At 44.9% G+C, this 24300-nt stretch overlaps 1 protein-coding gene across 3 annotated transcripts in view; it reads left to right on the plus strand.

Moving 5' to 3' along the window:
* The window catches only part of OMA1 (OMA1 zinc metallopeptidase), a 152195-nt gene extending 134048 nt beyond the window's left edge, over positions 1 to 18147 (plus strand). For all 3 annotated transcript variants that reach the window (XM_077450611.1, XM_077450614.1, XM_077450612.1), the window contains one exon: positions 17744 to 18147. In XM_077450611.1, the coding sequence (XP_077306737.1) occupies positions 17744 to 17935 (192 nt within the window). In that variant the 3' untranslated portion in view covers positions 17936 to 18147. The remainder of the gene's footprint in view (positions 1 to 17743) is intronic.
* The last annotated feature ends 6153 nt before the right edge of the window (positions 18148 to 24300 follow it).

Genomic DNA, 24300 nt, shown 5'->3' on the forward strand with positions numbered 1-24300 from the left:
TTTATCCCTCTCTCTAGCACTCTGCGACATCCTCCACAAACAGTCCGCTCTGGTCTCTAACATAAGGCCCCCCTCACATTTATTCCACAACCCGCATTTTCAGCCAGGGATGAACATTCTCGCCTTTCGATGGTGGCTGAACAAAGGACTATTCAGAATAGGACACTTCTTTACAACACCAGGCCCTATTTCCTTGGGTCACTGCATCAGTAAACTAGACATGCCAAATAACGAGAAATTCACACTCTCCCAAATCACGCATTTCTTACACACAATATGGGCACACAAACCAGAACCCCCCAAACCAGGTAAATATAAACAATGGTGTTCCGACATCAGAGATCAGAAGGGAGACATCGCCATTATATACGCCTCTTGGCAGAGAGTTATACTAAACCTTCCAATGCCCGTGCCTGGGAGTCCGAATTGGCGATCTACCTGGATCCTGAAAAATGGTACCAGCTCTTTCAGCGCTCCTACAAAGGTATTATGAACATTGCACTAATTAAAGCGAACGTCAAAATCCTCACTAGATGGTACTATGTTCCCCTTCAACTAGCCAGAATCTATCCAAACCCTCCACTATGTGTTACAGAGGCTGCAACCGGGTTGGTTTTATGTACCATATGTGGTGGACCTGCCCTCGCATCAGAAGTTTTTGGAACAAATTCTTTCACATAGTGAGAGAGGTCACCGGAAAAGCGGTGCCCCAGAACTCCACGATCCCTCTCTTGAACCAAAGAGTTTGAATGACTCCTGGATACACTCAAACTCTGATTTTCTTTGTTCCTGGGTGAAAAAAATTACCTTGGCAGGGGCTTGGAAGAAGCCCAGGGTTTTGAATCTATCATCTAAAATCTCCTGGATCATGACCCAGGAACAACTGGTAGCTAAACTCTTGGACAAAGTACCTAAATTTGAAGCGATCTGGGAACCCTGGGCATGCTGCATGCTGCATTAAAATTCCACTTTAACCAGGACATGCAATTCTCTAGGTGAAGTATCCTGGATACCGTGCTCTCCCTCTCCCCTTCCTTTCCTCAACTTATCTCTGCTTTTCTCCTCTCTAACCTCACCTTTCGCTCTCTTTCCCTAAGTTAATCACAGTGATTTAGTGTTGTATCTTAAGTCAGTTCTTTGGTTCGCACTCGGGAGCTCTAAGGTTCATTAGTAGATAACTCATGCCCAGGTCCTGTTCCGCAGGAACAAACACCTTTTATATTGTTGTGACACTAGCAGTGCAATGTGAAACGTCTCCAGAACCTGGAGTGGAAACAGGAGGGACACCTCCGTTGAGGCCTCTTGCCAGCCCTAGGAGGCCCTAATGCAGGGGTTGACAAATTTGCTTGGAATCTAGGAGCCAGCTAAAAAAGTTAGGAGCCAGGTCCGTGACGGCGATCTGGACCTGTCCCTGGCCCGACATGGAGATGGGTGAGGGGAAGATAGCCCCCAGCCCCCCCCCCACACACACACACACCTGTCTCCAAGTCATTGCCCATAGCTCTTAGAGGGGCATTTTATTTATTTTATTTTTTTCAAATGACAAATTTTTTTTAATTGCATTTTAGTGTAAATATGAGATGTGAGGTCTCTCTGACCCCAGATCTCATATATAAGAGGACCTGTCATGCTTTTTTCTATTACAAGGGATTTTTACATTCCTTGTAATAGGAATAAAAGGGACACATTTTTTTTTAATAGAACAGTGAAAAAAATAAAAATAAAAGTTAAAATAAGAAAAAAAAATTTTTTTAAACGCGCCCTGTCCCGCCAAGCTTGCGTGCAGAAGCGAACGCATAGGAAAGCGATTGGAAAAGTGAGAACCCCAGACCTCCTCTGTAACTTAAAACGTTCAACCTGTAGAATTTTTTAAACGTCGCCTATGGAGATTTTAAAGGGTAAAAATTTGTTGCCATTCCATGAGCGGGCACAATTTTGAAGCATGACATGTTGGGTATCGATTTACTCGGCGTAACATTATCTTTCACAATATAAAAAAAATTGGGCTAACTTTACTGTTGTCTTATTTTTTTTATTAAATAAATTATTTTTCCCCAAAAAAGTGCGCTTGTAAGTCCGCTGTGCAAATATGGTGTGACAGACAATATTGCAACGACCACCATTTTATTCTCTAGGGTGTTAGAATAAAAAATATATATCATGAGTTCTAAGTAAAGGGAAGGAGATAGGCTGGCAGGCAGGGGAAGCTCCATTAGCATTGCTGGTTGTCATTCCAACGGGCACCACAAGAGGGTGTCAGATTCCAGAAGGAACCATAGGACCGCAGAAGGCCTCAAAGCCGGGGGCTCAATTACCGGCCGCCTGCGGCGCGGCCTGACGCGATCAGGCCGGGGGGGGTCCACGGAGACAGGATACCCCCAGCTGTGCTGCCCCAGGTTTTGTCGAACCCTGCCCTAATGGGCCACAGTGTGATCCCTTGGGGGTGGCCTATGGGGTCTCCTGGGGAGCTGGACAGAGCCCCGAAAGCCACAGTGCTCTGCTATGTCCTTCCCCACCTCTATGGTCTATCATATGCATAGGTAGGATAGCACTACATCTTTGCTAAGCTGGGTTTTGTAGAACTGCAGCGCTAGTCATTGAAAAGTTAGACATGCTCTATTTCTGAACCTTTCTGTTAATTACCTAACCGGTATATGTTTTCTTTATTGTTGACTGGCCTTGCGGGCCTTCATAAAATGTCTGCATTGTTATTATACTTTCTGACTTTACACTCTCAATAAACATATTGAAGCAGACAAACTGAGGGAGAAGAGAAACATTGGGATACTAGTCAGTACTAGTGTGCAAAAGCATATTGGACTTGGAAGAATAAATTGCCTCTAACCTTGTGTGTCCTATGTGTGTGGATGTAAATGTATTATGTAAAGTTATTAGATTAGTTTTTTTATGTTTTAGAATGGGGTGCTTCGAGACCATAATTGTCCATAATTGTAGAGTGTGCCTTGAGATTGTCCATAATTTAACCACTTCAGCTCCGGAAGATTTTCCCCCTTAATGACCAGGCCGCTTTAACTGACAGTTGCGTGGTCGTGCAGCGTTGTACCCAAACAAAATTGACGTCCTTTTTTTTCCCCACAAATAGAGCTTTCTTTTGGCATTACTTGGTCTCCTCTGCGGGTTTTTATTTTTATGTGCTATAAACAAAAAAAGACCGACAATTTTAAATAAAAAAGAATATTTTTTACTTTTTGCTACAATAAATATCCCCAAAATGTTTTTAAAAAACACATTTCTTCATCATTTATATTGGTATAGAAAGGTTAAATTTACTAAAATTGATGTGACACCTGGACTGTTGGTAATATTGGGATTGTCACTTTCTTTGTATTATTATTATCCTTTCAATATTAGGTAGCGCCAGACACCCCATTTTTTCAGATCACGAACTATTTGCGAAATACTCCTCGTGGGAATTTCCTGGTTGGGGGGGCTGCAACCTATTTTTCTATTTCTATTTTTTCCATTGTTTTTATTTTCTCTATCCTTTGTACCTCATTAGCGCGGTTTTCTCAACATTTATAACCCATTTCTTCATCAGTTTAGGCCAATATGTATTCTTCTACATATAAGCTTATATTGATTGGTTATAGCGTCTACAAAATAGGGGATAGATTTATGGCATTTTTATCATGTTTAACAGTAATGGAGGTGATCTGCCTTTTTAGGGGGACTGCGACATTGCGGTGCACAGATCAGACACTTTTTTGGGACCATTGACATTTATGCAGCGATCAGTGCTATAAAATGCACTGATTACTGTGTAAATGTCACTGGCAGGGAAGGAGTTAACACTAGTGGTAATCAAGGGGTTAAATGTGTTTCCTCATGAGTGTTTCTAACTGTGGGGGAATGGAACAGACTGGAGGAGGAGACATATCCCTGTTCTTGATTAGTAGGAAAAGCAAATCTGTCTCTCCTCTCCTGTCAGAACAGGGATTTGTGTGCTTACGTACACAAATACCGGTTCTGGCTCTCGTGCCTGCGATCGTGCGTGTCGCCGGCGGCCATCGCGGCTGCCCGCCCCGTGCATCGGGGGCCCCGGCCGTGAAGCAGGCACGTGCCTGTGGCCCTTAAAGGAGCCGACGTACAGGTACGACGATTCTCGGGAACGAGCCACTTTGCCGACGTAAATGTATGTGAGCTTGTCGGCAAGTGGTTAAAGGGTGCCTTGGCTGAAAAAAGGTTGAGGAACACTGGTTTACACAATAACAATAAGCCCTTGTACACACGGTCGGACATTCCGATGGAAAATGTCCGATCGGACCGTGTTGTCGGATAATCCGACCATGTGTGGGCTCCATTGGACTGTTTCCATCGGAATATCCGACGGACCAAGTTTTCCAGCTTGGCTATAAAACTTTCCGACAACATGATCCGATCGGACCTTGTCCGATCATGTGTAGAGAATTCCGATCGGACAAAGTGACACGCATGCTCAGATCAAATTCCTACACCAAAGCTATTGGCTACTAGCCTGAACGTAGTCCCATCGTAACGAAATAACGTCATCACGTTCTGAACGAACAGATTTTCCGACAACTTTGTCCGACCGTGTGTATGCAACAGTTTCGGACCAAATGCGTCCGACAAAATCCGACGGATTTGGTTGTCGGAATGTCCGGCCGTGTGTACAAGGGCTAAGGCTTCTGGGTTGGGGCAGTACAAGACAACAGGATCTTTAGTCTTTAACCATGGGTTAGATGCAGCTACCTTCAGGTGATTGGACACAAAATCGAAAGCAGTAGGGACTTTCCCCTTTATAACCCCTCCCAGCCTAATTTTTTGCTAGTGTCCTTAGGCGATTGACCTTTTCTCTCTGCTAAGAAAAGCTTACCGTATATACTCGAGTATAGGCTGACCCGAATATAAGCCGAGGCCCCCAATTTACCACAAAAAAACTGGGAAACTTATTGACTCGTGTATAAGCCGAGGGTGAGACATCCCTGTGTCCATCCCTGTGTCCCGTCCATCCCTGTGTCCATCCCTGTGTCCATTCCTGTGTCCCGTCCATCCCTGTGTCCCGTCCATCCCTGTGTCCCGTCCGTCCCTGTGTCCCGTCCGTCGCTGTGTCCCGTCCGTCGCTGTGTCCCGTCCGTCGCTGTGTCCCGTCCGTCGCTGTGTCCCGTCCATCCCTGCCTACCTGTGCCGATCTGCAGCCTCTGTGTGCCATGCTCTCCTCGTCTGACAGACGGCGGCCATTCCTCTGTTCAAAAGCCGCGCCTCCCTGTCTGTGATAGGCGGAACACTCAATTTCCCAGCAGTCAGTGTTCCGCCTATCACGGACATCCTCTCATCCTCGTCCGTAGTATGAGAATGAGCGGATGTCCGTGATAGGCGGAACACTGACTGCTGGGAAATTGAGTGTTCCGCCTATCACAGACAGGGAGGCGCGGCTTTTGAACAGAGGAATGGCCGCCGTCTGTCTGCTCGACACGCTGATCGGGCAGGCAGACGGCGATGACTCGAGTATAAGCCGAGGGGGGCACTTTCAGCCTCAAAAAAGAGGCTGAAAATCTCGGCTTATACTCGAGTATATACGGTACTTCATTCTTATGGAGATTTTTTTCTTCTACCAAGATTCCTGGCTGCACCATAGCCATTGCAGCTCCTTCTGCAGCTTCTGGATCAGTTAACTCCCCCACTGTGCTTTAGGGGATGTGATTATGGGGTGATTGAACTCTATGTGGTGAATGTTTGTTTGTTTTTAAGTGAGTCCACATCAGTCTGAAATTTGAGGGTACGTTAGCTCACCTTTTTTTTTTTTTTCTCAAAAAGGAAAATAAAGTTTTAATACAAAATTGCCCACGGAGGGGTTTGTTTTCCACAGCAGAACAAGTAACCAAAACATTTCAAGCCGCCTGCCTCTCACTTCCGCGGTCCCCCGAACCATGGCTTCTCCATGCTCATTTAGCCCTTACTCGCAGCACCTTGTGACCCACTCCTGGCCCCTGGATAGGGTCTCCCAGAACCCCAGGCTCTCCCATTCAAGGCCCTCCTGGACTCTCTAGTTGCCTCAGCTCTTTCGGTCCTCCGCTGACCCTGCTTAGCTGTCCCAACTCTCCCTGTCTTGTAGGTAAGGGAATGTTTCCAACATGGAGCCTTGTCTCCCCAGTGGGTCACCTCTCCTGGCTTGAGCACACCACTATCTCCACACACAGGCTGTCTGTCCAAATGGCAGCAACTGCAGTAGATCCGATCAGGCTTTTATCAATCCTGCACAACTGTGTACCAATACAGGCTGCAGGCATCCAGCAAAGCCCGGACATAGGATTGAAGGTTCCATCCCGCCCAAGACCCATTGGAACCTTTAAGCTCCAGGCACCGAACCACAACTACCGAACCCGGAGAAAACCTAAAACAGAGCTTTCTCCACCTACGCATGCAGGAGCCTCCCAAACTGAACCTTTGAAAATCCTGTGTCATCTCTATACCAATATACTAAACTCAGACCATGGCAGGGCCTTGTACTGTCACGGTGAAGATGCAGGGCCAGGCTATAATATGCCCGCAAGCACTGGATCCTGCGTGGGCACTCACCTTGGCATGTGGTTCTTCGTGCTGAGTTAGTGGCAAGGTGCTACACAGTTCCAGGGCCGCGTTTTTACCTTCCCCGGTATGGTCTACCAGATCTGTTGGCGTCTCTTGGGCTTTTCAGCATCAGTCATCTGTTTCCCAAATCTACAAAGCTGCCACCTCGTCTCCTGTTCACATGTTTGGTTCTACCAGGCCTCCTCTGATACCAGTTTCAGGTGTAAGATGCTGCAGGCTGCTCTATGCCCCTTGTATACACGGTCGGAGATTTCGACAACCAAATCCGTCGGATTTTGTCCGTCGGATCTTGTCCGAAACTGTGACATACACACGGTCGGACTAAGTTGTCGAAAAATCCGATCATTCAGAACGTGATGTTATTTGGTTACGACGGGACTACATTCAGGCTAGTAGCCAATAGCTTTGATGTAGGAATTTGATCTGAGCATGCGTGGCACTTTGTCCGATCAAAATTCTCTACACATGATCAGAGTATGTCCTATCGGACCAGTTTGTCAGAAAATATTTCCAACAAGTTGGAAAATTGGGTCCGACGGATATTCCGACGGAAACATTCCGATGCATACCACACACAGTCGGAATATCCGACAAACCGGTCCGATAGGACACATTCCGACGGAATCTCAGCCCTTGTACACACGGTCGAAGAGTTATGTTGAGCCGTCCTTGACCCATTTTTTGCAGAGACCTGTTGGTGGTGTTTCCTGTGTTGCTCGCCCCTGATTTTGGACTGTTTTTGAATGTCCCATGGTTAATTATTAAAGATCCTATGACTAAGAAATTTGGATTTTCGACTTACTAGTAAAATCTGTTCTTTACGATCTCCCTATCCCTTGCTGCAAAACTGAAGCTAGCTGGAAATGAGAGGGAGATGTCCTTGCAGTTTTTTCCTTTGCCAGTGTCCATTCATCTGAAGGTAAATGCATATAACCCATGGACTGGGCCATGAATAAAGGGGTACCACTCGACATCCTGTATGGGGCCAAGCCAGCAGGAAGGCCCAGGCAGCAGAGTGAATTGGATGTGGGCAGAGGGGGTGATCAGCACGACGGGGGGGGGGGGGGCAATTACTGGAGAGAATTACTGGAATTTAGCCCCTGCATGGCTCTCTGCAGCAGCTGACAGCTGGCTTCTTCCCGAACACCCCCTCCCCCCCATTGGTTTTCAACTGCTGCAGGGAGAGCCCTACAGGGGATTGGTTGCAGCAATCCCCCCCACCCACCACCACACTGATCACCCTTCCTGTTCCCTGTGCACCATACCTTTGCCCCTGCTGCCCAGGCCCACTTGTGTGTGTGCCCCCCTTCTCCCACATTGTTGTCAGACTCCCTTCTCCCCTTCCCGCTGGAATCTGCAAGCAAACAATAGGATCTGTCAAGATGAAGACTGGGGAAAGGGTCTGGTAAATATGTCTTATTTATTAGCCCTTTTCTTTCCTGAACGAACACAAGGATTGATCAGTACCAATCACTCACTGTGTTCATTCATAACTGAAGCATTGGCTGTATGGGGCCCCCATGATGTCAGGTTGTCTGTATGGGGCCCTGTGGATTCTAACAGCAGCCTTGCCCATGGATAAAGACTAACGATCCTGTTTCCTGTACTGTACTCCAAGAAATAGTTTTTACTAGTAAGTCAAAAATCCTATATTCTGTTCAGCTCACAGTAAGAGAGAAGGAGACTGCATTTCTGGCTAAATACTTGCTAAAAGTGCTTTTAGCCTGAAAATTGATAACTAATTCAACCTCCACATGTAAGAACTTGTAAACTGCAATATTTTCATATGAGGATGAACTATTATTGCTTGTTGCAACCAATCAGATTCTCCATTTCCAAACATAGCCATGTGGTTCCCAGAGTGGAAACAGCAAGGGAATAACGAAAAAAAAAAAAAGGGTAGGCAAGAGAGCCCTTATAGTGTGGTAATGATATATGTTCATGACGAAAGGGCATTTGGGCAATAATAAAAATGTACCGGTATGTATAGTGTAACTTACATTTGTGGTAGTTGTGAATATCTATACATTAACCCTTTCGTTGCCTGAGCACACATGTTTAAAAAAACATTTACACAAAACCCACAAAATATTATATATTTTCTGAAAGCAGACACCCTAGAGAATAAAATAGCGGTAGTTGCAATTCTTTATGTCACACGATATTACCGCAAATTTCAGTACAAAACACACTAATGTGAATATTAGAGCAAACAAACACAATATTTTGGTAAAATATAAAAGACAGAGTAAATGGATACCCAACATGCCAAATCTTACGTTTTTGTGCGCCCATGAAATTGCAACAAACTTCAGTACCCTGTATTTTCTATAGGCGACGCTTCAAAAGCCCCCTGTAGGTATCTGTTTAGTGTTACAGAGCAGGTCTGGTGTTAGAATTTTTGCTCTTATGCCCCGTACACACGAGCTGACTTTTCGACATCAAAGGTCCGACGGAACAATTCCGGCAGACCATTCGATCGTGTGTGGGCTGCAGCAGACTTTTGATTTGCAAAAATCCGACAGACTTTAGAAATGGAACATGTTTCAAATTTTTCCGCCGGAACTCTGCCGGATCCAGTTCCTATCGAGAAATCCGCTCGTGTGTATGGTAGTCCGATGGACAAAAACCGACGCGAGGGCAGCTATTGGCTACTGGCTATGAACTTCCTTATTCTAGTCCGGTCGTACGTCATCACGTTCGAATCCGTCGGACTTTGGTGCGATTGTGTGTGGCCAAGTCCGTTCATTCGGAAAGTCCGTCAGAACTCTGTCAGAACTCCGTTGAAAGTCTGTCGGACCTCGTCCCTCGAAAAGTCCGGTCGTGTGTACACGGGATTAGAGCCCTTTCACACCGAGGGCATTTTGCAGACGCTATAGCGTTAGAAATAGCGCCTGCAATCTGCCCTCAAACTGCTGCACCATTGTCTCCAGTGTGAAAGCCCCGAGGGCTTTCACACCGGAGCGGTGCGCTGGCAGGACGTCAGGAAAAGTCCTGCCAGCAGCTTCTTTGGAGCGGTGTGTTTACCGCTCCTCCACCGCTGCTCCCCATTGAAATCAATGGGGCAGCACTGCAATACCGCCGGCAAAACGCCTCTATTGTGGGCGGTTTTATCCCTTTCTCGGCCGCTAGCAGGGAGTAAAAGCATCCCGCTAGTGGCCGAAATGCACTGCAAATCCGACAGTAAAACGCTGCTAAAAATAGCGGCGTTTTACCGCCGACGCTATGGGCTCGGCAGTGTGAAAGGGGTGTAACTCCAACGTACGTGCTGATATATAACGTGTATCGCAATCAACGTTTTCACACGTAGGCGCCCGACACATGCGTTTACGGTTGTGCATACATTTTGGGGGGGGGGGGTGTTATGGGCTGGGGTGTAACTTTTTTTTTTTACCTTACCTTTTATTTTTTAACACATGGGGGACAAGATTTTTAGGTGACAGGTTCTCTTTATTGAGATATGCAGGATCTAAAAGACCCCCAATGTCTCCCCTGTACTCCACTGAATGTTTTGCAATGCAGATCGCATTGAAAAACATCCTTTCTCGGCAAATCGAGCCGGGGACACCAAGAGCTTGGAAGGGAAGTCAGAGATGTCGCTTTCCGGGTCACAAGAAGAGGAGGAGGAGAGCAGACATGTGTCCGCTGTTCTCCTTCCTCTCTACCCGCCGACACCCGCAATGTAGATCCCGGGCCCGCCGATGTGCAAGCGGAGCCTAGTAAGCATGGCGGCGGGGGTGGGGCGCTAGTAACGGGGGTGTGCGAGAGTGATCGGGTGGCAGCGGAGCCACCCGAATGCTCTCACCTGACAGGCTGGAGTCTGCCTGCCAGTTTCACACACAATCCCGGTGGCAGCAGCCACCGGGATTGTGTGTGATACCCCCAGCTGTTAGGTCCATGTGACGTATAAACCTGGCGGCAAAAGGGTTAATGGTATAGGCAACCTGTACTCTGTTTTGCTTGGACTTTTAAGGTTACTTTGTGGTAAAGCAAAGAAACATAAAAAAAACCCTCTGTATTTATTAAAGGTGCTTTTCTAAACAACAATGCTGTAAAAACTTCTTACAAAGTTAGTAAAATACATGACATACGGAGGATTAGAAAATATGCATACGGTATACGCATGCACAAGCTATCAATCCTTCTTAGCATATTGTCATGGAAAATGTATGCAATGGGGTTACACTAAACCAGTGATGGCGAACCTTGGCACCCCAGATGTTTTGGAACTACATTTCCCATGATGCTCCTGCACTCTGCAGTGTAGGTGAGCATCATGGGAAATGTAGTTCCAAAACATCTGGGGTGCCAAGGTTCACCATCACTGCACTAAACAGTTACTTATTTTGGGTTGTAGATTTAGTGTCATCTCTAGGTAAAGTTCCAATTTTCAGTCTTTCTTTATTATGAAGTTGTCTCCCTTTTATCCATGATCTCTTCCAGACTGTTCCTGGTTTCTCTCAGTCCTCCAAAACGACTTATCTTTGTCTTCAGCACATGGCTGAGTTCAAGTCCTTTGTTCCCTCCCTCTACTTCCTTTCAAAATCACTTCCTGTTGCACATGAACCAGTCAAACAAGTTCATTAGCATATGAATAGAGGAAGCCTAGCTTCTAAAAACAATACATAATTAATAAAGTGTATCATTCCATATATTTATGTGATAAAACGCACTAAAATGACCATCACAACACATATGCACTTGTGAAGAATATATCTGTCTCCACACTGATTTGAGGGGGGGCAGTCACTCTCAATGCTCTGGAGAGCCCAGTACTATGTGTACTTAAAGCGGGAGTCCGCCGGGAGTCCGCTTTTATTTTTTTTTATTTTTTTTTTAAAGCCAGCAGCTACAAATACTGCAGCTGCTGACTTTTAAAATAGTAACACTTACCTGTCCAGTGCGCCCGCGATGTCGGCACCCGAAGCCGATCTCTCGATCGTCTCTCGGGTGCTGCCGCCGCCATCTTGGGTATGGGAATCAGGAAGTGGAGCCTTTCGGCTTCATTTCCCGGTTCCCTACTGCGCATGCGCGAGTCGCGCTGCGCAATAAGGATGGACCCGCTGCCTCTGGGATCTGTGTGTTTCCCAGCAGGCAGCGGGGGACTTTCGGAAAGGGGCGTAATCTACGCCCCTTTCCGCAGAGAGCTATCCCGGAAGTGGGTGCAGATACCTGTACTGTACAGGTACCTGCACCCCCTCCCCCCTGAAAGGTGCCAATTGTGGCGCCGGAGGGGGGGAGGAATCCAATGAGCGGAAGGTCCACTTTAGGGTGGACCTCCGCTTTAAGGGTGTCAAGTACCTATATGAGGAGCTTAAGATGATGAGGGATGCACAATTTCTGTCCGAGCACCCCTAAAAGCTGAGATGGGGACTGCAAGGACAATGAAAGGGCACAGGTGCCAGGAAGCTGGAAGTATGGACTTGAACTTGGAAGCACTGATGTCAGCAGAAGCACACGAGGCACCCTGACTTTACCCGGACCGGTAGAGAGCTACAAGCTGCAAGACCATCAGCAATGATCCCTTGCAGGGCTCAGGTTTAACCTCTAGGCATCAAAGGCACGCAAATATGTGGCCTTTCTGTGGGTGGGCCTTGGCACCGAGCAGCCGCATATTTGCGTGCAATATTGCAAATAGTACTGGCACCCTGTGCGCTCCCGGCAGCTAACGGAAAGCTCCCAATCACTGCTTGCGATTGGGAGCTTTCCGATTATGTGACTGCCATGACAGCCAATCAGTGGTCACATGACTGTAAGCCCCACCCCACCTCCCAGCATTCTAATCCCCTTAAGGGGCCAGCAGGCGCCACCTCCAAGGGGTTAAATAGGACACAAGGCATCAGTATCTGTGGTGGATGTGCCTCTGCGTCCATGTGCACGCCAGTGTGTGTGCATTCTCCTATGGTTCCATGATGTGCATGCTTATGCACATGAGCCTTACTACTGGCACGATCTCTCTGATGGCTGATATGATGTTCCTGACAGAGGGATATGAGAATGTTGTGGTAGAATGTGGTTCAGGTAGAGTAGGCCCCAATGTGCCTGGTGTTGCAGAGGCACTGGTGGAAAAGCTGTATATTGTAATATTGGAATATACCGACCAGTTTGGTTGTGATGAACAAATATTTATTGATGACCCCAATGACGCGTTTCGTATCAATTTGTCGCTTCCTCAAATGAAAGGTCTGTAACAAACATTCTAAAGCCTGTAATATATGACAGATCAAAGTTGAAAGCATTCCGATTATCTATTTTATTCTCTCCTACTACACTGAAAACATGAAATGGATGATCTGATTGGCAGTGAACTCTTTCCTTCAGACACTTTGACGCGGAGGCCCAATCTGTTCGCTGTAGTGATTGAGATGAAGATAACACACTCGCTAGAGCTAGTTTGTATAGTTTAATGTGGCATGTCCTATTCGATAACAAAATTACAGGAACAAACCAACTCCCCCCCCCTCCCCCTCCCTCCTCTGCCTAGAGGACATTTTGCTGTAAATTGTACGTTTAGGATGACATGGAGGTCCCCGGGGACCAGCGAATTGGGAATATTACATTTGTGGCTCATTCAAAGGCCAGTCATTTTTTATTGCTCACAATATATGTTTTCCTGATTAACGCTCTCAGTGTTTATTAAACGCTATTAATGTGGTTTATCGCCACCTCTAACCGCTGTGGCAGCGAGGATGAATTATCCCATGTCCATGGCAGTACAAAGCCACTGAAACATTGAAGGACAATTGTGTTTGTGCAATCGGCAGTTTACAGTTCATTATGTATTGAGAATCTGGCAGAGGGCCTGAAATGTTACATTCGGCTGCCTAAAACAAAGCCCCAAAACTGCTGTTTCAGATGTTAATGGAATGCTGAAAGCCAGCAACAAACATTCTTTCCCTATTGTCCTTTGAAGGACTCATTAACGAACTGTGCAGTATATTGCCACCTACAAGGTGCTTGATGTATTCGGGGGGAAAAAATGATAATATCCCAATGGGATGTCTAGGCGATGGGTGGGCTGCTGTTGTGAAATAAGGAACTGGAACAGTGGCCTCGGATGGTGGAAATGGTATTTGAGTGTAAAAATCAGAGCACCACACTAAGATTTGGAGTCCAAATTGAAGTTTCTCTTACGTTCATTGATGGACACATCTCTTCTATTCTTGAAGATTTGGAGTCCAAATTGAAGTTTCTCTTACGTTCATTGATGGACACAGCTCTTCTATTCTTGAAGATTTGGAGTCCAAATTGAAGTTTCTCTTACGTTCATTGATGGACACATCTCTTCTATTCTTGAAGATTTGGAGTCCAAATTGAAGTTTCTCTTACGTTCATTGACGGACACAGCTCTTCTATTCTTGAAGATTTGGAGTCCAAATTGAAGTTTCTCTTACGTTCATTGATGGACACATCTCTTCTATTCTTGAAGATTTGGAGTCCAAATTGAAGTTTCTCTTACGTTCATTGATGGACACAGCTCTTCTATTCTTGAAGATTTGGAGTCCAAATTGAAGTTTCTCTTACGTTCATTGATGGACACATCTCTTCTATTCTTGAAGATTTGGAGTCCAAATTGAAGTTTCTCTTACGTTCATTGATGGACACAGCTCTTCTATTCTTGAAGATTTGGAGTCCAAATTGAAGTTTCTCTTACGTTCATTGATGGACACATCTTTTCTATTCTTGAAGATTTGGAGTCCAAATTGAAGTTTCTCTTACGTTCATTGATGGACACATCTCTTCTAGAAGATTTGGAGTCCAAATTGAAGTTTCTCTTACATTCATTGATGGACACATCTCTTCTATTCTTGAAGATTTGGAGTCCAAATTGAAGTTTCTCTTACGTTCATTGATGGACACAGCTCTTCTATTCTTGAAGATTTGGAGTCCAAATTGAAGTTTCTCTTACGTTCATTGATGGACACATCTCTTCTATTCTTGAAGATTTGGAGTCCAAATTGAAGTTTCTCTTACGTTCATTGATGGACACATCTCTTCTAGAAGATTTGGAGTCCAAATTGAAGTTTCTCTTACATTCATTGATGGACACATCTCTTCTATTCTTGAAGATTTGGAGTCCAAATTGAAGTTTCTCTTACGTTCATTGATGGACACATCTCTTCTATCCTTGAAGATTTGGAGTCCAAATTGAAGTTTCTTTTACATTCATTGATGGACACATCTCTTCTATTCTTGAAGATTTGGAGTCCAAATTGAAGTTTCTCTTACATTCATTGATGGACACAGCTCTTCTATTCTTGAAGATTTGGAGTCCAAATTGAAGTTTCTCTTACGTTCATTGACGGACACAGCTCTTCTATTCTTGAAGATTTGGAGTCCAAATTGAAGTTTCTCTTACATTCATTGATGGACACATCTCTTCTATTCTTGAAGATTTGGAGTCCAAATTGAAGTTTCTCTTACGTTCATTGATGGACACATCTCTTCTATCCTTGAAGATTTGGAGTCCAAATTGAAGTTTCTTTTACATTCATTGATGGACACATCTCTTCTATTCTTGAAGATTTGGAGTCCAAATTGAAGTTTCTCTTACATTCATTGATGGACACAGCTCTTCTATTCTTGAAGATTTGGAGTCCAAATTGAAGTTTCTCTTACGTTCATTGATGGACACAGCTCTTCTATTCTTGAAGATTTGGAGTCCAAATTGAAGTTTCTTTTACATTCATTGATGGACACATCTCTTCTATTCTTGAAGATTTGGAGTCCAAATTGAAGTTTCTCTTACATTCATTGATGGACACAGCTCTTCTATTCTTGAAGATTTGGAGTCCAAATTGAAGTTTCTCTTACGTTCATTGACGGACACAGCTCTTCTATTCTTGAAGATTTGGAGTCCAAATTGAAGTTTCTCTTACATTCATTGATGGACACATCTCTTCTATTCTTGAAGATTTGGAGTCCAAATTGAAGTTTCTCTTACGTTCATTGATGGACACATCTCTTCTATCCTTGAAGATTTGGAGTCCAAATTGAAGTTTCTTTTACATTCATTGATGGACACATCTCTTCTATTCTTGAAGATTTGGAGTCCAAATTGAAGTTTCTCTTACATTCATTGATGGACACAGCTCTTCTATTCTTGAAGATTTGGAGTCCAAATTGAAGTTTCTCTTACGTTCATTGATGGACACAGCTCTTCTATTCTTGAAGGGTTATAGCGCCACTTACAGCAGTAGGACGTTGGGTAGAAAAAGAACACAGCACTGCCTATGGGCAGTCCTTGCTAGTATAAACTCCCTTTCTGCTATAGGCAAGCCAGTAAGGATTCGGCAGATGATTGCTTATGTTCTTTTCCATTAAGGGTTGGGCTTTTCCTCGTTACAGCACCCTCCATCAGAGCAATTTGTGCCCCGTTGGGGTTCCAACAAAAGGTGTCTGTGCCTCGGGTGCCGCAGCTACATGGTCGTCTCTACATGGTTTTTACTCAACCACTTGCTGCCAAATCGCATACCTGGTATGTCAGTGGTGGTACCAGGGTGATGCCTACAGTTGCAAGTTTTTTTTATAGCCACTCTTGTAATAGCAATCAGAGCAGCTAACTAGCTGCTTGATTGCTATTATTAGCAGCGGGAGGGGATGTCTCCCACTGCCTTCTGCAGATTTCTTGGGCTCTCCTGTCCCACTGGGTGACCTGAGCTATTAGCCAGCACTTTCGCCAGCTAATCGGAGACCCATAAAAAGCTGGGATTGCAATTGGTTGGGATCTCCGCTATGGTGACTCGGATGCGATGAGATGACATCACGTCCGGTTTACCCTGATGCCCCATTGCCCCATTTAAAGAAAAAAAAAGTATTGAAAATTTTTGATCTTGGTGTTTTGAATGCTTTTAAGTGCAGAGGAGGGATTTGGGGGTGTACCTTCCACATGCCTATTACTATCACAAGGATGTTTATATTCGTTATGACAGCAATAAAAGTGATAAATTAAACAGTGTAAAAAAAAATAAAAAATCGAACTGCCCCAGTGCTACTGCGCCTGTCGGTCCCGCCCACACGCAAACAACAATCGTCCTACACATGTAAGGTATCGCTGCGAACGTCAGATCATGTACAGTAATTCTAGCACCAGACCTCCTCTGTAAGGCTGGGTTCACACTGCAGCAATGCGGGAACGCTGCGAATCCACGGCGGGTTCCCGCATCGCATGCCTCCTGGCGGCAGTTCACACTGCCCCATGCGAACTGCTGGGAGTGTCAGTGAAACGTTAATGACACCCCCAGATCAGTTTGCAAATCGCAGTGCGATCTGCAAACTCGGACAGGAATCGGATCGCATGGTGTGAACACCCATGCGATCCGATTCTGCTGCGGACCAAAAAAGGGTCCTGTGCGAGTTTGGGCCGGATGCGATGCAAATTCAGCCATACTATCTGTATGGCTGAACTCGCATCGCACAGAGATCGGATGTGATTTGCACTGCAGTGCGGTGCGAATCGCATCCGATTCTTGTCACCGCAGCAGTGTGAACCCAGCCTCAATCTAAAAATTGATGTCGTTTGTTGCCGTTGCATGCGCATGTGCAATTTTAAATTGTGACATGTTTAGTATCTATTTACTCGTCGTAACATCATCTTTTACTAAAAAATTGGGTTATGTATTGTGTTTTTTTTTTTTTTGCATTAAAATTCAAGAAAGTGTATTTTTTTTTATTTATTTTTTTAGTTTGAAAAAATCACTGTGCAAATGTGACGTAAAAAAAAATGCAAAACCCACCAATTTATTCTCCAGGGCCTCTGCTTTTAAAAAAAAAAATATATAATGTTTGGGGGTTCTAATTATTTTTCTAGCAAAATAAAAAATAAAAAATGTTTTATATGTAAGCAAAAAGTGTGCCAAAAAAGGCCTGGTCTTCAAGGGGTTATATAGAATGGTAATAAATGCTCAGTAATGAGAAGGGCCCTCTAATTCTTGTACCAAATTGTAATGTAACTGTAATGGCTGCCTTTATTTTGTTAAGTGCTGCGCAAACTGTTGGCGATATATAAAACCCGTATAATAATAGATCCCATTTGTTTTATCAGTCATAGCACCAGGATCATATATTCCATTTTCTGGTGCTGTATTGCAGAGCTTTGCTTCATCAGTCCAGCGGCACATTATGTTTGCTTTCCAAAACGCTGACCTTGTCCTTTTTTTCTGTCTTCCCTCAGGCCCTTAAATTGAGAGAGTCTTGTGACTGCCCTCCCCTCAACTCTGTTGACCCCAGATTAATTTTCGAGCAGAGCGTGAAGCTTCTTCTCCAGTCCTCCAGAGAACCGGATGACAGAGCGATAAAAGGCGACCTCCATCCTGTCTGCACAGATGACGAAGCTGCTATCGCTGCCGCAGTCAAAGCTGCATAGCCGATTATTCAACATTTCACCGCCGTCCACATTGATTGTGAAAACTGACATCGCTCGGGAATGTTTTATCAATAGATTTCCTGGGCCTTTTCTTGCGTCCCCTGTGTGTGAGATTTTTTTTCTAGTAAGATTTCTAGAAATATTTTTATGTCCAATGATCGAGGTTAATACTGTACATAACAGCTTTTAATAAAACATGAAAAGAAGTACAACTTTGTAGCAATTCTATTTCTATATTGTCTTTTTTCTGAGAGCGGTTATTGTAATAGTTTATGTGATTTTTAATATTCTCTTCCCTCTCTTTCCCTTCATGGGAGATTATAAAACTCAATTCTGGACAGTTGTAGGGAAAAAAAAGGAAAAAAAAAAAATTAAACAAAATTAAAAAAAATACATTTTCCACCTGACAGTGGATGCAGGTAAGTAATTCTGGATTTTCGATACATTTTCTTCCACATTACCTAAAGCTCCATTCACATCTATGCATGTTGCTTTTTTGAGCATTTTTGCAGTGCTTTTTGCTGTGCTTTCTGCCTTTTTGAACACGCATTTGCGGTCTGCGTTTTTTATGCTTTTATTCTTTTTATTTGTTGTTGGGCAGATTAAATAATGCGAAATGTGTCAAAAAATTGACTAAAAACGCACTACATGCTTTTTCTCCTTTGAGGTCTATTGAACCAAAAAAAAAAAAGCTGCATTTTCCCTTTAAAAAGTCCCTGACCCTTGCCAAAAACGCAGAGGCATAAAAATGTATTGATGTGAACGTGTTCCATAGGAGCCCATGCTAAAAAACATGTCCCGCGTTTCTGCAAAAAGCATGAAAAAACAAACAAAAAAAAGGGTGAGTACCGAGCCTAAGCCCTTGTACACACGGTCGGACATGCCGACGGAAAATGTCCGATCGGACCGTGTTGTCAGATAATCCGACCGTGTGTGGGCTTCATCGGACTTTTCCCGTCGGAATGTCTGACCAACAAAGTTTTAGCCCTTGTACACACGGTCGGAGAATCCGTCGGAATGTGTCCTATCGGACCGTGTTGTCGGATAATCCGACTGTGTGTGGTATGCATCGGACTGTTTCCTTCGGAATATCCGTCGGACCAAATTTTCCAACTTGCTGGAAATATTTTCCGACAAACTGGTCCGATCGGACATACTCCGATCATGTGTAGAGAATTCCGATCGGACAAAGTGCCACGCATGCTCAGATCAAATTCCTACACCAAAGTTATTGGCTACTAGCCTGAACGTAGTCCCATCGTAACGAAATAATGTCATCACGTTCTGAAAGATCGGATTTTTCGACAACTTTGTCCGACCGTGTGTATGCAATAGTTTCGGACAAGATCCGACGGACAAAATCCAACGGATTTGGTTGTTGGAATCTCCGACCGTGTGTACAAGGGCTTAGAGCTGGGCTATATAATTTTCCGACAACATGATCCGATCGGACTTTGTCCAATCGTTTGTAGAGAATTCCGATTGGACAAAGTGCCACGCATGCTCAGATCAAATTCCTAGACCAAAGCTATTGGCTACTAGCCTGAACGTAGTCCCGTCGTAACTAAATAACGTCATCACGTTCCGAACGATCGGATTTTCCGACAACTTTGTCCGACCGTGTCTATGCAACACCAGTTTCAGACAAAATCCAACGGATTTTGTTGTCGGAATGTCCGACCGTGTGTACAAGGGCTAAAAGGTGGAGGTGGTCAGTTTTGTTTCTGTCTGGAGTTGGGCTTTACAGGAACCTGTCATAAGAAACACTGTCATGTAGACATGTGCACACCAGAAAATTGTTGTTTCGTTTAGATTTTGGATCCACTCGTTAATGGACCAATTTGTTTTTGGAATTTAGTTTTGTATCTTCGACATTGGTTTTATTAGCATAGCTCTGGTTGTTAAGGAGCGGTCAGCTGCTGCATCCTTAACCATGACTCATCAGCTGTCAGCGGGATTACCCGCTGTCAGTAGAATGTAAACACGACACGTGTCGGTTTTTAAAAGTAACAAAAAAAAAATGATGGGGGATCCCCTCCAAAATCAATACCAGACCCTAAGGGTCTGGTATGAATTTTAAGGAAAACTCCATGCCTTTTTTTTTAAATTGAGGTACAGCCCCCCCAAAATCCATACCAGACCCTTATCCGAGCATGCAACCCGGCAGGTAAGAAAAGAGGGAAATTGAGCGAGTGCCTCCACCCTTCCTCCTTAACCATACCAGGCTACATGCCCTCAACATGGGGGGGGGGGGGAGACACCCTCATGTATACCTGTCATTTGGGGAGTGTCCCATCACACGCCTAATGATAGGTAAACATCGGGTGGGGTTGTCTGGTGCTGCCATGGTGCTCAGATGCTTGAATAAAGGTCTGCAATGGGGTTTTGCAGGGGTTCTCACATCATTTAAAAACAAGGGTCTGGTATGGATTTTTGGGGGGACCCCCACGCTGTTTTGCAATAGAAACCTACATATTTATGCCTTGTTCATTGAAGAACAAGGGAAGTTGTACACCTTCAAGTTATACTGCCGCCTACAGGAGTATTGGACACTGGCATACAAAAAATGCCTGTAGGCCAGCCAAGGGCGCTACCAGCTTGCCTCTGTTTTTTTTGTTTTGTTTTTTGCTAGTGTCCTATGAGGATGGAAATATTTTCCTCAGCTCTGTTGTGTTAAAGTCTGTTTTTTGGTAGCACTTTGTCTCTTCCGTTTTCTTGTTTAATCAAGACTCTTCTCTACGGCGCTGCTGGAACTTTTTTTTTTTTTTAATGGCACGGTCATACTCAGTTTGTGGATTCTGGGGTTAGCCTAGATGTGACCTTTGTTTTACTCTGGAAAAGTTAGCTGCAGGACACTTTCCAGTCCCAGAGCCACTGGCAATACCTTTGCACTTGCCTTGTCTCTGAAGACTCATTTAGTGAGTGGGCCAGTTGGGCCAAGCATTGGGAACTACCTCATATGCATAGGTCTGTGGTGTCTTTTATGCCCTATTTCCTCAGTTTTATGCCAACTAAGGGGGTTAAGGCTGTGGGAATGAGTGCTGACATCATCTGCTGGGTGGAGTGTTGCATGCGCATGCTACCCTCTCTCTTTCTCACCATACAGTGTTGAGGAAGCATCTCCCCGATGCTGCTCCTGCTTGCAAAAGCCACGTGGAACTTCAATCCATTCCTACTGCCCACCTACAGTGAGTTTGGTCATCTCGGGCCATTCGACCCTCATCTGCAACTAGCTTTTCAGGTTTTTTTTAAGTAACTGATGCCTTGCTTCTTACCTCCTTGACTTACCGCCCTCTGGTAGAAACATGCCTTATTCTAGACACAGAGGGGACAGTCCTGCTCTACTGGATGCCCTCAGCTTTTTTAAGTAACTAATGCCTTGCCTTTTACCTCTTGCCTTACCACGCCGTGGTAGAAACATGCCTGATTCTAGACACGGAGGGGAGAGTCCGGCTCTACTGGACATCCCAGCTGACTTTCTATTATGGGTTCTGGGGCTGCTTGCAGCACAGGTATACTGTGAGTCTGCAGCCTGGAGTTATGTTGCCCTCCGTTCTTGAAGTCTCTTCTATCCTCGGAGAACCCTTTAATTCAGGGGTAGGGAAACTCGGCTCTCCAGCTGTTTTGAAACTACAAGTCCCATGAGACATTGCAAGATCCTAACAATCACAGGCATGACTCCTAGAGGCAGAGGCATGATGGGATTTGTAGTTTCAAAACAGCTGGAGAGCCGAGGTTCCCTACCCCTGCTTTAATTGAATTCTCTACCCAAGAGCTCAGAATAGGAACCCCGCACATTTCATAAACCATATGAAGTAATTTTTAAAGTGGAACCCCGTAAAAAAAAAGAAATACTACACTATGGGAGCCATCTCTGTTTCTGTCTTCTGAGTTCTACAGTATATCCGTGGTGGCGAGAGTCGCTAGAGGTTGTGGGGAGACCTCAATTTTTCCCCCATGCTTGGCGAGACTATCCTTATGGTAGTCGTTTGAAGCTGGTAAGAGGCTTTAATATACACTCAGGTGTGAAGTACTCTGGATGTGGGACTTTTTCACTGACGTTTCGTTTGGAGCAACACTGGCACTTTATGGATTTCTATTTTGATGTACTTTAATGCATCAGCACTTTATGGACTTTAGTTCAATAATATTGAGACATATTAGCACTATTTCATATTAGGTGATTTATATGTTTGATATATTTGATTTATGCACATATATCACTTAATTGGATAATATATTTATATATTGGTTTAGTGATTGTTGGGTGAGAGTATCTGGTGACTGCCTTAGTTTACTTCACCAAAGTTTTTTCCAGATTCATTTTTATATTAATATATTTTTTTATAGGGCTGTTACTGATTAAAATTTTCCTGTTCGATTAATCGATTTTTTTTTTAAATCGATTAATCGACTAATTTCGATTAATTATAACGCACATACAGTTTTTACAATTTTTTTTATTAAACTTTAAGAAAAACGTAGAAAGTTAGTTTAACTTTAACTGTAATGTCCACATCTCCCCCCTACTGTACTGCCCACATCTCCCCCCATGCTGTAATGCCCACATCTCCCCCCCATGCTGTAATGCCCACATCTCCCCCCAATGCTGTACTGCCCACATTTCCCCCCCATGCTGTACTGCCCACATTTCCCCCCCATGCTGTACTGCCCACATTTCCCCCCCATGCTGTACTGCCCACATTTCCCCCCCATGCTGTACTGCCCACATTTCCCCCCCATGCTGTACTGCCCACATTTCCCCCCCATGCTGTACTGCCCACATTTCCCCCCCATGCTGTACTGCCCACATTTCCCCCCCATGCTGTACTGCCCACATTTCCCCCCCATGCTGTACTGCCCACATTTCCCCCCCATGCTGTACTGCCCACATTTCCCCCCCATGCTGTACTGCCCACATTCCCCCCCCATGCTGTACTGCCCACATTCCCCCCCCATGCTGTACTGCCCACATTCCCCCCCCATGCTGTACTGCCCACATTCCCCCCCCATGCTGTACTGCCCACATTTCCCCCCCATGCTGTACTGCCCACATCTCCCCCCATGCTGTACTGTCTACATCTCCCCCCATGCTGTACTGTCTACATCTCCCCCCATGCTGTACTGCCCACATCTCGCCCCATGCTGTACTGCCCACATCTCGCCCCATGCTGTACTGTCCACATCTCCCCCATACCTTAATATTCACGATTGTCTGCTCTGTCCGGAATAGACAGCAGGCAGACCCGTCCATGCTGAGCCCTTGTACACACGGTCGGAGATTCCGACGGAATGTGTCCGATCGGACCGTTTTGTCCGATAATCCGACTGTGTGTAGTCTCCATCGGACGCTTTCCGTCGGAGTATCCGACGGACCAAATTTTCCAACTTGTCAGTAAAATTTTCCGACAATATGATCCGATCGGACATACTCCGATCATGTGTAGAGAATTCCAATCGGACAAAGTGCCACGCATGCTCAGATTAAATTCCTACACCAAAGCTATTGGCTACTAGCCTGAACGTAGTCCCGTCGTAACGAAATAACGTCATCACGTTCTGAACGATCGGATTTTCCGACAACTTTGTCCGACCGTGTGTATGCAACACAAGTTTCGGACAAAATCCGACGGATTTCGTTGTCGGAATGTCCGACCGTGTGTACAAGGGCTCAGAGTAGACGGCACAAGCAGGCGGGCGATGATGACGTCAGCGTGCACATCTAAGCCGCCGTCGGGTGGACCAAGATGGCCGCGGCTCCGGAGCTAGGCCGAAACCGCGGCCTCTCCTATGGGCGAGACCGCGGAGCTCACTCCACGGATCGTCCTCGATCAAAATTATTTTGATCGATCAAAGAAATGAACGGTTAATCGAACAATTAATCGTTAATTTCCGCAGCCCTAATTTTTTATTTCTTTTAATTTCTTTGGATGTATTGTTATTTAGTGGCATCATTTCCGCTCTTATAGCATATTATTAATGATTTGGGGTTATCATGATTTTCTCACATAATTATTAATTAGCGCCGCATCCACATTTGCTATTTACCCTTTAGCTCTGTTGGTTGTGGCTACATCCTTTGCCCTTTTGCTGAGGTCTTTGCCACGCTCATGCAAGACTTTATTTCCCAAAAATTCTACTTATTTATTGAGCACTAATTGCAGAGGCCACAAGTGCACTCCTATGCAGATTCTATATCTGATTTGCCCCCAACCTTCGAGTCTTGTGAGCCGTTTACTTCAGAGACTCTGTCGGGTTCAGAGTCGCTCCAGTCCTTGACTGCTAAACTTACCCCTGAGGGTAAGCTATCAATCCCAAATTGAAAGAGACTGTTTTGGCTTATATTGATGCAGTCCAAACTGAAA

The sequence above is a fragment of the Lithobates pipiens genome, unplaced genomic scaffold (genome assembly GCF_037356315.1).
Source record: "Lithobates pipiens isolate NorthernLeopardFrog02 unplaced genomic scaffold, aLitPip1_a1.2 Scaffold_23, whole genome shotgun sequence".
NCBI lineage: Eukaryota > Metazoa > Chordata > Amphibia > Anura > Ranidae > Lithobates > Lithobates pipiens.